Below are 14285 nucleotides of genomic sequence, written 5' to 3'. Positions count from 1 at the left end.
TCACCACATTGTGTGACATTTAAAACTCGGATGGTTCAAGGCGATCATTTTTCCCCAGTCAGTTTGAATTGACGTGTTAGGTTTTGCTGTCTACTCCTGTGCATCACCTTTGTAAACCAGACCTTTTTTTTAAATCACGGCTTACCACAATCATCCATGAAGTATGATCTTTGCGATAAGGCCATTATAGAATCAGAATCATGTTTATTGGCCATGTAGGTTTGTACATAAATGGAATTTGACTTTCTTGGCTCTCTCAGTGTACTTAACATAGGATATCAACACTACAACACAACAACACAACAATCTTCAGATATAGCAGGAACATCTATTTATTTATGTATTTATTTATTTATTTATTTACACACCAACACACACACACACACACACACACACACACACACACACACACACACACACACACACACACACACACACACACACACACACACACACACACACACACACACACACACACGGATTGACTTACACAGGTGAAATAAGAGGTGATGGAGTGCAGTGGTGCAGAGAATATGTCAGAGATGCTGAAATAGATGTTAGCAGGTTACTTACATACATGCATGAGGTACATGGACATGGCAGAGCATACCAGTATATGTACAATGTACAGTAAAGTATATACAAAATGGTTGGCTTTATTTGACAGTGTTAAGTGTTCCTTTGAATGAAAGCCCGCAGAAAGAAACTGTTTTTATATCTGGTTGTTTTGGGGTACAGTGTTCTATAGCACCTACCAGAGGGGAGGAGTTGGAACAGGTTGTGATCAGGGTGTGATGGGTCTGCAGTGATGTTGCCTGCCCGTTTCCTGAGTCTGGAGGTGTATGAAGTCCTGATTGGAGGGCAGGTTGGCACCACTGATTTTCTCCATTGCAGTCTGTCCCTGTCCTGTTTGGTGGCTGAACCAAACCAGACAGTGATGGATGTGCAGATGATATAGTCACATGCTATAATTCAAGTGTAACCAGGAGGTGTCATCTTATGGGAGAGCAAGAAACCCTCATGAGTCACAGTACGAGTGCCCCAGCATGAACTAAGCAGCCAAGGCCTCCGAGCTTTTCCCTTTATCCAGTCCGTCTACCATTTAACCAGCATACCAAATAACATGGCATTTCTCTGGCTGAATAACACCTCAGCAGAGAGGACAGAGAACAATTGCGCCTGACAAATATTTGGCCGAGTGGGACGACCATGTGATTGATCTATGGCTGTCACCCAGTGGTACAGCTACGCTATCCATACTACAATGGTTGATGTCTTGCTCTGGGCCGTCACATTGTCCATTGATATAAGTCCTGAAACATGAATTCTCCTTTGTTCTCTGTTTAGGCTCTCTCTTCACTTGGAGCCGCTCAAATCAAAACAAACCAAAATGAGTCTGTGGAAGAAGAGCAAGTTGCACTGTCCATTTGTTAAATTGTACCCTAATAATGCCAAATCTTCTCTTTCAGTTTGAGCCAAAAGGTGATGCACTTGTAGATGGCTCGCTAAGTTTTCAAGACTGGGTTCCGGTTGTGTCATTTGCATGCATCAGCTTTGTTTTGCCATCTTTTATCTCCGCATGCTTTGTGTTTTAACCTATAAAGTCATATGTGTTGTGTACCAGTGAGGTGGATGAAATTTCAGTGCTGTTGTCATGTTTCTTGATCACCCTTCATCGTAATGTCCTTACTTTGCACCTTATCACCACATGACCTTTTATTTTTCACCTCCTCTCAATACCAAATAAGACCATTCATTATCCAGGACCATAACCAAAATCAACTCCTCTGTGATCCAACAAGACCATGTTCACGCTGTAGGTGATGAGGTAATGGAAAATTTGTGTTTTGTTCTGTTGTATTTATGACTTTTTATTGTTTGATATAGACAATGTTAGCATAGCCAAGTGATATGCCATGTGCCACTGAGAGTCATGTGTATGCAGGTTTCCATTCCAATCCAGCAATACCCATTTTTATGGATTAACACATTTTTAAACATACAGGGGAGGACTGATAAGTGAAATCAGCTCATGTAGTAATAATAATAATAATCATGTACATTCATATGGCGCTTTTCTAGACACCCAAAGCGCTTCACATTTGAAGCGGGTAACTCACTTCAACCACCACCAATGTGTGTTGGGTCAGGATGAAAAGTTGATAATTCAACTGCATAATTGAGTTTTAAATTCGCTCCTAGGATAGCTGCTCTCATGTCCCTAGTCCCCTGACCAGAGATCAGCCTCCTTAACTACACTAGGTTCGAGTAAATTCGCTGTAGAAATTATTTTCAAACGAATCCCAGATAAGCGATTTACCTCAATTTCGCCTTCCCACTCTAACTCACACACACCGATTCAATAGTGCGCTGTACCCATCTACTGTCGCTAGGTAGAGCCATAGAGCTATTCTGAATGAGAGAACTGGGAGCCCAGTAGACCATGCTCATATCAGTTTACTCGTCTTCTGATTTGCTGAGCAGGGTATTCTCATCTCTTTGGGCCTACATAAATCTTTTTTTAATATGAATGAAATCCTCTTCCTTTCTTTCTTTCTTCCAGGTTAATTATGGGAGAAGAGGCTCATTCGTTCATCCATTCACCCAGTTCCGAGTCAGTACGCCAGCACATTTGGTAAAAGGCAGCCTGGATAGGTTGCCGGTGTATTCCAGGGCTTCCAGACACCTTAACTCTTAGTCGTATAAACCTACGGACATTTCCGATCAAACAAACACAAACATCTTTGTGTTCTGTATACTGGTAATACTGGATCCTGCCTTTCATGTGACACTAAGCGACTATCCACTCCCACAGCATTTCCTGTATGGACTTTTTTTTCCGTTTCACACACGGACACAGAGGGAGCAGGAGGAGAATCTATTTATCCAGCCCACCTCCTGTTGAGATGCCACTGGCTAAACACTAACAGGCCCACAGCCATGGGGAATGCATGCGTATATCACCCATGTACAAATGCACACAAACATACATATGCATGTACATGAACACACGCTTATGACACACACAAGTTGTCAGGGAAACAGTATTACAGCGCCCCCCCCGGAAACCATCAATGAAGTTGTTGATGAAAGTGCTCAACAAATGAAGGGCGGAATATGTTGAAAAAACTTTTTGCGCATTGGCAGCTGATGAGTGCGTGACGCACGAAACAAGCTTATTCTGCATTAAAGTTTTTTTCCCTCCTACATCTATCTTAATATTGCGCTCCGCATTTGTTGAGCACTTTTATCAACAACACCATTCATTGGCGGTTTCCGGAGAAAAAAAACCCCGCTACATACATACACACACACACACACACACACACACACACACACACACACATATATATATATATATATATATATATATATATATATATATATATATATTGTAACGTGCATGGATAAGTAGACATGTTGGTCCTTGACTAACGGGTCAGACCCTTTAGTCAACTGGTTAACGATGTCGCTTGCGGAGTGGAAAACACGTGTTCGCGTCCCGGCTGTGGCGGTCCCGGACTGCCCCCGATATTCGCTACAATAAAGTTCTGGCTGGCTCACAGGCCGCAACAAAGACGGGAGACGCAAACGGATTTAACAATACCAAACAGAAGTTTACTAAAGAAAAGCAACAATGAGGTGTGGTAATCGGGGTCAGTAGTGTATGAAAGTCCATAGGTGCAGTGATCAATGTGTGGATGTATGCGTGTTGTCTGTGTAAAGTAAAATAAGGCAACAGAGGATAGAGAGTAAGGCCAAGCTGCGTGCCGAGTTCAACACTGGCGTCTGGGCAGACGGGTTTAAGTAATGTGGCACACTGGCCATGTGTTCCCAGTTAACCTGATGGCTCTACCCATTGGCGATTTTAGACCCATAAATTTCATCTCAGAAACCCCTACAAATAATCAGAATGATAACAATGTAACGATCGCGGATGAATAGGCTCGGTAGCCCTTGGCTAACGGGTTGGATCCTTTAGTCGACTGGCTAACGTTGTCGCTTGCGGAGTGGGAGACACGGATTCGCGTCCCGGCTGTGGCGGTTCCTGGACTGCCCCCCGAATTCGCTACAATGATAAATTAGCATTATTGTCACTTTCTGAAATCATTTTAGCCCTCTTACGTTAGATATTGCGAAGTTGTCTGTTAGAAACAAGTTCAAATGGCTTTGATTAAACACATTTATGCCTAATGTCCAGTAGCCTATCCTTTATAAAAGTCATGAAGTTACAATATCCGGTACCATGCACCACCTCAGTGAAAGGAGAAGAAGGAGGAGGTGCCCGCGATTCTTGGCCAACCGCCAATAAACCACAAAGAAGAAAAATAATCAGACGAAGAAGGAGAAAAAGAAGAAGAGCCCGCGATGTACGTTAAAACAGTCTGCTAGTGAATTTCGTGGCGCAGATCAAAAACAAAAGTAAGTTGAAACGTTAGCAAATAAAATTGCTGAATGTTCTGAGACCGTTGGGTCAAATTGGCACTATAACAAAGTGTCTGGACTGGTTATAGTTCCATTTTGTGTCAAAGAGCATTAACTGACATAGTTATCGGCTAATGTTAGCTCTGTAAGCTAGTCTGCTTGCAGTTTCCAGCCAACCTCCCCAACATTTATTTACACCACACATACTCTGTTTGTTAGTTGCTTTGGATAAAAGCGTTTGCTAAATACACGACCTTTACCTTTGGTTTATTTATTAACAGAGTATAGGCCAACGTAATTTTCCAGTTGAATACATTTTTGTGTGTGATTGTCAGTGCAAAGAGGGAGAACCATGGGGTAAAGTAGACTAAAGCGCTTTGAGTGGCTGTTGCATCACTGAGCTGACTCAGATGGCGTGCCAAACCGAGCTACCCAGGACTTGATGAACGCCTGGGCCACCTCAGCAGATATGGTGGATGACAACGGAATAGCCATCAGCCACCTGGTGGTCCTGTCCACCATGGTGAGGAGGTGAGTGAAACCACGGGAGGAGGGAAGGGGTCCCACTAGGTCCACATTGACATGATTGAAACACCTTCCAGGCACCCGGAACGGTGCCAGGGATGCCTTGGCGTGGCAGTGAACCTTGGAGTGTTGACACACCATGCAGGTGCCTGCCCAGTCCTTGACGTCCTTCCTGAGGCCATGCCACATGAACTTCGTCCCCACCAACTTCGTTGATGCCTTCACGCTTGGGTGTGAAAGGTCATGGATTGCGCCGAAAACCCGCCGCCAACCACTGGGTACCATGGGCCAGGGCTGACCCGTGGAGATGTCACAGAGAAGTGTGGCCCTGGCGTTGTTGAACACGAAATCCTTCAACTGCAGCCAAGTGTCAGCGGTCCGGTAGGCTTGCGCTTCTGTGTCAGCAGCCATGGCAGCGGAGTCGAGTCCCAAGTGGACAGCACCCACCACTGCCCAGGAGAGGCAGTCGACGACTAAGTTGTCCTTGCTGGCAACGTGCCAGATGTCCGCGGTGAACTCAGAGATGTAAGATAGCGGGTGCTGCTGGCTCCCAGACCACGGCTCGGTGGCTTTGGCCATGGCAAACGTCAGCAGCTTGTGGTCCTCAAACAGAACCACCTTCCAGCAGGAACTGGAAGTGGCGGATAGCGAGAAACAAGCCAAGAAGCTCCCAGTCAAAGGTGCTGTACTTCCTCTCACTGCTGCGCAGCTGGCAGCTGAAAAAGCAAGCGGCTGCCAGGCTCCACCCACCCACTGCTCATACACTGCCCCCACCCACCCACTGCTCATACACTGCCCCCACGGCATAATCTGAGGCATCCGTGGTGAGTGCTACTGGGGCAGTTGGTGATGGGTGCGCCAACAAGGTGGTGTCAGCCAGCGCAGCCTTAGCATCCTCAAACGCCTGGTTTCTATCTTCCGACCAAACCACCGGGTCCTCAACCTTCAGAGCCTCATACAGGGGGCGCATGAGATGAGCCGCCTGGGGAATGAACCGGTTGTAGAAGTTCACCAAACCCCAGGAACTCCTGCAAGGACTTCACCGTGTTTGGGCATGGTAATCTGGCGACGGCATCCACCTTGTCGTGGAGGGGGAGGGGTTACTCCGTCCTTTGTAACCCGGTGCCCAAGGAAGTCAGTGGCTGGCAGGCCCAACTGGCACTTTGCTGGGTTGATGACGAGCCCATGCTGGCTGAGTTGCTTGAACAGCTGCCAGAGGTGGACCAGGTGCTCCACCGCTGACGTACTGGCCACAAGAATGTCGTCCAGGTAAACAAACAGGAACGGCATATCCCGCAGCACAGAGTCCATGAGCCGCTGAAAGGTCTGCACAGCCCCCTTGAGCCCAAACGACACTCTCAGGAACTCGAACCGGCTGAACGGCGTGATTACTGCGTCTTCGGCACATCATGCGGGCGGACCAGCACCAGGTGGTATCCGCGCATGAGGTCTACCTTGGAGAAAATGACCACCCCCGCCAAGTGCATGGAAAAATCCTGGATTTGCGGAACGAGGTAGCGGTCTGGCGTCGTGGCGTTGTTGAGGCGGCGGTAATCACCACATGGGCGCCAGCCGGCGTTAGCCTTGACCATATGTAGGGGGGAGGCCCACGGACTGTCGGAGCGGCGCACGATGCAGAGGCGCTTCATGTTGGCAAACTTCCCTGGTGATGGCGAGCTTGGCTGGGTCGAGGCACTGTGCAAGGGCATAGACTGGGGGGCCAGTGGTGGTGGTAGTGTTCCACTCCATGCTTGGTGACTGCTGATGAGAAGATGGGCATTGTGAAGTCCGGAAACTCAGCGAGCAGACGCTGAAATTCATCCCCGGTGGCAAGCATATTGGACAAACCGATGGAACCTGCCTCCCCGAGTGTACATGGGTAGGAGCAGAAGGAGACGGTGTCAATCAAGCGGCGATGTTTAACGTCCACCAACAGTCCATAAGCACACAGGAAATCTGCACCCAGGAGGGGAATGGACACCTTTGCCATCACAAAGTCCCAGCCGAACCACCAACCTCCAAAAACCACCTCCACATACCTCGTGCCGTAGGTGCAGACGGGAGTGCCGTTGGCAGCATCCATGGGGGGGCCGAATCCGCTGGTCATCGCGTCCACTGCTGCTGCAGGCAGGATGCTCCGCTGTGCGCCCAAATCAACTAGCAAATGCCAGCTGGAGATGGTGTCTTGAATAAACAGCAGCCTGCCTTCCTGGTCAACGCTCAGGGCTACTACTGAGCACCGGCCCTGGCTTTTCCCGCCCCGCTGTAAGTGCATGGTTTATGGCATTGCTTGGCTTTGGCCACAAACCTAGCATAGTAGAAGCACAGTCCCTCTGAGTCCTGCTGCCCATGAGATGAGAACAGCTGGCCAAAAAGGAAGACGGGGTAGCACGAACCCAGCAGAGCCAGCATTTTGTCCATTAGCGCCGATGGTTTGCCTTCTCCCAAGCCTTGCAGTGAAAACAACCAGTCTGCCCGCTCCACCTCTGCTAGCTCAAAAGCCTGTGGCAAGTGTCTCTTAATTGTCCACGGGCGACGGGGCTTGCAGCAGGCCCAATATCTGTGATGCCATAGATGTTCAGAGTGCTGCCATGACGTAGTAGTACTTGGTCTCATCCACGATGATGTTCCTAATCGCGATCTGTGCTTCGACGAGAGCGAACCATGCTGCCGTAACCGTTTCCCAGAAGTCAGGCAGTTTGAGTGAGATGGCGTTAGCCACTGCCGCTGCACTGGTAGCTTCGTTCTCCGTGACTCATATCGGGGTCACCAATGTGGAGGATGTAAGAAAGGAGACAAGACCGCTTCTCCTTTCGACCACACAGCCGTGGGGTCGTTTATTCTACCAAACAAACTTCTGATCAACAGATTTTTATGTCCCAAACCACGCCCTCAAGTCTACCCACAATCCCCCCTGCTAACCCTTGAACCCACTGTCTTAAAGGGTCCGTCTCTTCCACATGATGGATATCTAACCTCAAAGTAGGTCACTACACGATATATTATATATATATACATATATTTATACCAGCTCATGTGATGAAACTAATTAATGTTAACTAACGATGTAGTGGCTCAAAAAAATTCAAGCTGCTGTTGTCTTTTCTCTGCCTTTGTTTCTCTCACAGAACAAGGGAGAGATAAGAGTGTGAAGGAGTGCCAAAAAAGATGGCTAGATGGGCTGAATGAGACAGGGCGAGAAAGAGAAGCACAGATAGTCACCACGTGAACAAGATTAACAATGCCGTTTTTCATGAATCACACCTGGACACAGTTTTTTTCCACCCGTCAGGGTGGGCTCAGCCGGCAGAGCACATGGTGGTTTCATCACTGAGCTGACTCACTGGTCAGAAATGCACCTGCTCTGTCAGCTTACGAAAAAGGCACAATCACAAGTGTCTCCCTCGGGATGGAGGACGTTTAAATGCTTTACCAGCACTCTGTTCAGTAAACTATTTATTCAAGGTGTTAGCTTCACTTGTGGTCCACTGCTACATTGCGCTGTGTACAATGTCTCACGAACACGTACTGCATGCCCTATGTGTATATATGATGTGTGCTGTGTTGACACTTCCTCCTAAAATGTTTATTTGCATCAGATATTTGAAATATAATGGACACACTTTGGTGTTAACTTGTATTTTATGTCCCAGTTTAAAAAAAAACACACACACATAAAGATAAGAATTAAAAAAAAAAGTATGAACTCAAGTACGTGACCATTGACCCATGCCTTATTCTAAAAAAAAAACCAAACAAAAAAAAACAGATTGCAGTATAGGGACCAAGTAAAGGATTTGATTCCAGGAGTTTGATTTGAGTAAATGTTACCTTCATTGACAATAACAGGAGTACGAAAGTGTTCATATAAGCATATGCTTTGAAATATAGAAGGCCGCATGCAGAAGTGGCACTTACGTTATTATTAGAACATTTGTTGGGAAGGGGAAATCCCTCCCAGGTGAACCCCCCCCCCCCAAAAAAAAACCTCTTTCACATGTCATGACGTGGAGACATCACACCATAGAGAACATGCAGATTTTGTTAACAGATGGTGGATTTAGAAGTATGGAAAAAGAGGACATGCATGGTGTATGTACCCTGCGCCCATGAGTTTTAGGGGAAACGCCTCTGAAAAGCTTAAAAGAATCTGATGTCTAAAACAAATACATATTACACTCTTCTTCTACTCTGTTTTAACAAATTCACTGATTTTGGCTCGTTTGACAGATGTCGGAGTGGAGGTCTTGGCCTGAATCAACAAAGTGCACATAATAGTGAGATTTGTACCAAATCCTTCTCATTGCATGCCGAGTGCTTCAGCATGTGGCTATGGTAACAGTCAACAAATTAAGACACTTTTCCACGGTCCCTAAGTATTGAGATCCCTTCGCCTTAGAGTAGAAGCGGTGGCTTTTTGTTTGTTCATCTATCGTTGTCTCTGAGCGTGAGAGATGTCAGGCTCGTTTAGGTTAAGGCCGGTGTTTCTAGTGGATTGTTATGACATGGCTTAATGGACACTTCTGGTTGAGGTGGTTCAGCCAGTCTGTGGCTCTCTGGCTGATGGTTCCCCGAATTTAAATACAACCATTAGAAGATGCAAGAGAAGAGCCGGCGATTCCTGGGGTGGCAATTTAATATGAAATTTTAAAAAAAAATTGTGAAAGGAGAGGGGAACCATGTCAATGTGTGTGAGGCTATGAAAGAGTAACCAATATAAGACACATTTTTTGTTTAAGCCATCGGAAATGTTTGATAGACTCTGCTCATTTTCATTGTGAGACTTAACAAAGTTGTTTTCTTTTTGCATTGTTGCCTTTTTTGTTAAATTTTGAAATGCTGACAAGCCTCTCCTTCCTTCCTTTTTCTTCTTTACACACCAACTTTCAATATAACCACAAAGATGTGTGTAGCAGATGGACTGTTGTCTCCTACAATCTGAACTACAGATACAAATTAGCTTGCAAACCTTAGAGGAATTATACAGTTCTTCGCTGTCCCTCCAATAAACCAACAAATGAATAAATCATTTAGATAAATCGTTTGATAGGTTTTTTTTTCTTCGGACTGGTCACTGTGAAACAAACTAGTACATTTGATGGAGTTTGACATAACTAGGCCAGCCTGAGTGCTCAGAAAGCAGAGCTGCAAACCACAAAGTGCAAACGCAATTACTGATTCAACTCCAGCACACACACACACACACACACACACACACACACACACACACACACACTTTTACCGCACTTCTGCCTCTCTCTTTTTCTTTGCTGTCACTCTGTATGCTATCAAACTAAGCAGGAAAAACACAACTATTTTACAATCATCATCATTCATCGGTATGTAGTTTTGCCTATGGGAGTGAAAGAAATGTATTTTATAGCCTACATTGAATCTTATCTCAGTTATCTAGACATCTTAACTCAAAATGAGAGGGCACAGCTCGCTGCCAGTTACATGTTATAAACATGTAACACACTGACTCAAAACCTTGTGTCCTGCCGTAACCATGACATGTAAGGCTCTACCTCTAATCCAACAAAGGAGTGCTGCTCACCTGACAGGGCATGGGTGTGGCGACACAGAAGCGCTATAAATGAAAGCATGTCAAGAATTCCATCCATCACATTGACAAGCTCCATCCAGAGGGCTTCACCAGTCAGAAAACCAAACTGGTGCAGCAAAGTCACCATGCTGAGGGCATTCAGACTTCCCTCTCTCCTCACCTGCATGCCCCTTCTGTTCTGCCTCAGTTGCTTGGGGGAGGGCCAGCCTCGCTGGGCCAATGACGGCCCACCTGGTGTGGGCAAACAGGACAGCCAAAAGGTCCTCCTCCTGGAGGCTGTGAAGACGGGAATCCTCAGCTCTCTGGGCATGGACAGGGAGCCCGGGCCCATCCAAAAGGCCTCAGATCAAGGTCTGACGACGATGCATCAGCTTTACAGAGAAAAACTTCGGGAGTTGAGAAGAAACTCTAGCCAGTCACAAAGGAAATCCTGGCGTTTGCCAAACAGTATGACTACTGTGCTCCTCCAAGCTACAGGTGAGTTTTGTCTCTCAGCCTTAGACAGTGGCACACTATGTGACAAGGTCTTTCCCATATTCACCCTGTATTTACTGAGCATAGTTTACAAATTCAAAGTCGTGACTCTAAATTTCATGAAACATTAGATCTTAGCTAGTTCAAAAGATGTCATGAGTGAGTGTACTTGTGGTGGCCAGTGATACAGAGAAATTGCAAAAAAAAGTCAATGAGACGAGAATCCTTCAAAATAAGACTTTTATTGACTTATCAACAAAGTCTGAGTCAGGTCTGTAGAGTGACTGAAAATCGGACAAAAGCCTCCCTGTCTTTATACCATTTACAAATCTAGTGAATAATCTACTTGCGTCAGTCAATGTCCTGCTTTTAATCAGGGACCTTGTTGATCAGGACATGTTGGTGGAGCAGGAGCGTCTCTATCAATGCAAGGACGACATTAGGATGTCTTCAGTCATCCCCCTTGACAGGCTAATGGTTGTCTTGATATGCTACTACTACTGCTACTACTGTTTTCTGCATAATAATGGTTACACTTACATGATGGGATGTCACTTATTGTACTTTTGGGCATGAACAAGTTTATCTTCTACTAACGTTCTGTCCTGGTTATGTGGCCTTGTGCTACTTGCCACAATTGCTTGTCACTCTAGTAACATGAAATGACAGATACCCACATGTGCCCTTACGCATTACCATATACTCTTCCAGCTGCACACAAAGGCAAAGGTACTGGTTTTGCTGCAAATACTTTATACTTATTGTTCATGGTCTATCTAAAAATATAAAAAACTTCATGGAGGTTAACTTTGAAAAGGCCAAAACATGTGTAATGGTTGGAATTGGAATATGCAGCCATTGTACGCTCATGAAAACAAAGAAAAGTATTTCAGAAGAGCTTCATGGAGCAGAGTTAAACTGTTGAGCTTAAAAGCACTTTCAGGTCACCAAACCTGAAGCATCGAGTCAACAAAGGCATGCGGATTCAAAATAAGGCAGTATGATTCTCAGAAGACGTGTTATGCAATAATTCAGTTGTATCATATCCTTTCTTATTTTCTGCTGTGTCCTTCATCCGTCATTGTGTCATTGTGCAAATAGTTTGTTTGAGCATTTTATTGCTGCTCTAAATGAAATGTATCAAGTAATTCCTGAAAACTGATGACTAATGATGGCAATTCTCTGTTCACTTTTGCTCTTCCTTCGCAGTGGAGCCAGTAAAAGTGCATGAGGACCAGGGGGTGGCCCCACAATCACATCAACACATACAGTGGTACAGAGCCGTTTTCCTTAAAAACCCCAATATCCGGTCTGATTTGACATTAGCGCGAGCAGAGCTTAAGATTTCCAGACAGATTTTGGTGAAATTACGGCCTGATCAGTCTAAAATCAGACAAGAGATACAAGTGAATGTCAGTGGAATGAGGCCAATAAAAACCATTGTACAGACACACAGAGACACGCTGGTCCAATCAAATATTTCAAGCACTCAAGCTTTGACTTTGGACGTTGGACCCGGGGTAGAGAAGTGGAGGAGGAACAATGGCAGTCAGCCACTTTTTGTGGAGATAGGTCTGGCTGTGGCTGCAATAGATGAGCCTGAGGCAAACCCCAGGGTGACTCTGGAAATAGACCTCACAAGGCCCAAACTGGCAAGGCGAAGGAGACAGCCTCGCTCAGTCAAAGAGGACGACTGCAACGAGCAAGGATGGTGCTGCCGCAAGTCTGTCACCGTGTCGTTCAGAGAGATTGGCTGGTCAGACTGGGTAGAGGCACCAACCAGCTACACCATGCATTACTGCGACGGCACCTGCCCCCACAACTACAAACCAGCGAGCATGCACACGCAGGTGAAGTCACGACTGCACCAGATCACCAAAGGGGGGACACATCGCCCCTGTTGTGTGCCAGCAACCTACGAGCCCATGATCCTCATGCACTATGACAGTAAAGGAAAGCTGACGCTGACTTCGTTTAATGACCTGATTGTCAGTAAATGTAACTGTGCCTGAGTCCACTCGGGCACAAGACGGACAGGCTTTTTGGAAAAGGCACCAAAAAGCCCAAGCAGACATAGCAATTTCTTTTTAACTTCAGTTTTAATTGAGGCAATGCTGCCAGACTGAGTAATAACTGTCCATGATGAAATAGAAAAAGAGATGGTAACACCTTCGAGGGTGATTAGTAGTGTTGCTGTTGGGGTTTTCTATAGCGAGCTCAGAAATGAAATTCCAATCACAAATGCATTTGGGAGAAATGAACATACTCCTCTTGCACATTACCATTGAATATCTTAAAATTGTTTGTAACTGGTTATCTTTCAATGTCTAAATATTTATTCTAAGTTATATTTTAAAGTCCTGAACTTTTTTTGCAATGCAGTTAAATGTTATGGTGCAATCTTTAGCACTCTATGTATTGTTCTTTTCCATGTGTGGCTTAAAAGTACTGCATTGCTTCCTGAGGTCTGTTTTCTAGACATTTTGTTCGATATATTGAATTTGTAGTGTCTTGCACATTTCATTGATTACAAGATTACATGAAAAGAAACTGTTACTTTTTATTCATGTTGAACTATTGCACTTGAAGCACATGCCCAATATGCACATTTTGGAATAAACGACACGTGTGACACCTATGTCATGTCCATCATTTATCCCAGGAAGTGGTACACATGCCGTGAAGAACAATTTTGAAGACACTTCAGATTGGGTTGTACCTTCACTGTGAATTAACTTGTGTGACAGATTTCAAGCTCAGAGTGTGCCAGACAGAATAAACAGCGTGTAAAGATATGATATCTTTTTCACCCACCATTTATCTCCCAGATATGGCTTTGTGTCTACCTCCACCATGGCCTTGACATACATCAGTGACCTGTAATGCAAAATTGACATAATTATCAATTTACAATTATGGATATGTCCTACATCCACTAACAGGGAATTAGTATACCAGATTAAGAGACAACTCGACCCTTGCCCGGTTTTAGCAGTAATCCGAGTTCAAATAGAGAGTTAATCACTCAATAAGAATATGGGCTCAGTTTAGAAGACATTTTGGGCTGCAATGAACTTTTACCCTCATCTCCATTAAATTAAATCACATGTTCGTTCCCCTCCTGTACGGACCCTGCATTATCTTTATGGTTTAATGAAAGTATTGGACCAATCCATAATCTATACATAGAAGACACATTTGCATCTTTCTCTCAATTATCCCAAATCTCTGACTTACGTAAGAATAATTTCTTTCATTGCTTACAGATCAGGAGCCTTGTACACAAGACACTTAA

General features: G+C 45.1%; 1 protein-coding gene across 1 annotated transcript; it reads left to right on the top strand.

Annotated features, from left to right (window-relative positions):
• The first annotated feature begins 10527 nt into the window (after window positions 1–10527).
• LOC130124205 (growth/differentiation factor 15) lies at window positions 10528–13615 on the top strand. The gene is made up of 2 exons (XM_056293657.1): window positions 10528–10993; window positions 12200–13615. Exons 1-2 carry the CDS (start codon window positions 10555–10557, stop codon window positions 13000–13002), a joined length of 1242 nt encoding a protein of 413 aa, XP_056149632.1. The 5' UTR covers window positions 10528–10554; the 3' UTR covers window positions 13003–13615.
• The last annotated feature ends 670 nt before the right edge of the window (window positions 13616–14285 follow it).

The sequence above is a fragment of the Lampris incognitus genome, chromosome 14 (assembly GCF_029633865.1).
Source record: "Lampris incognitus isolate fLamInc1 chromosome 14, fLamInc1.hap2, whole genome shotgun sequence".
Lineage (NCBI taxonomy): Eukaryota > Metazoa > Chordata > Actinopteri > Lampriformes > Lampridae > Lampris > Lampris incognitus.
This window is presented reverse-complemented; position numbering and strand designations above follow the sequence as displayed.

Bases quoted from the DNA above. Each gene is read 5' to 3' on its own strand.
- LOC130124205 (XM_056293657.1), top strand. From the start codon at position 10,555: ATGTCAAGAATTCCATCCATCACATTGACAAGCTCCATCCAGAGGGCT. The intron at 10,994-12,199 runs GTGAGTTTTGTC...CTTCCTTCGCAG, and splicing joins TGTGCTCCTCCAAGCTACAG to TGGAGCCAGTAAAAGTGCAT.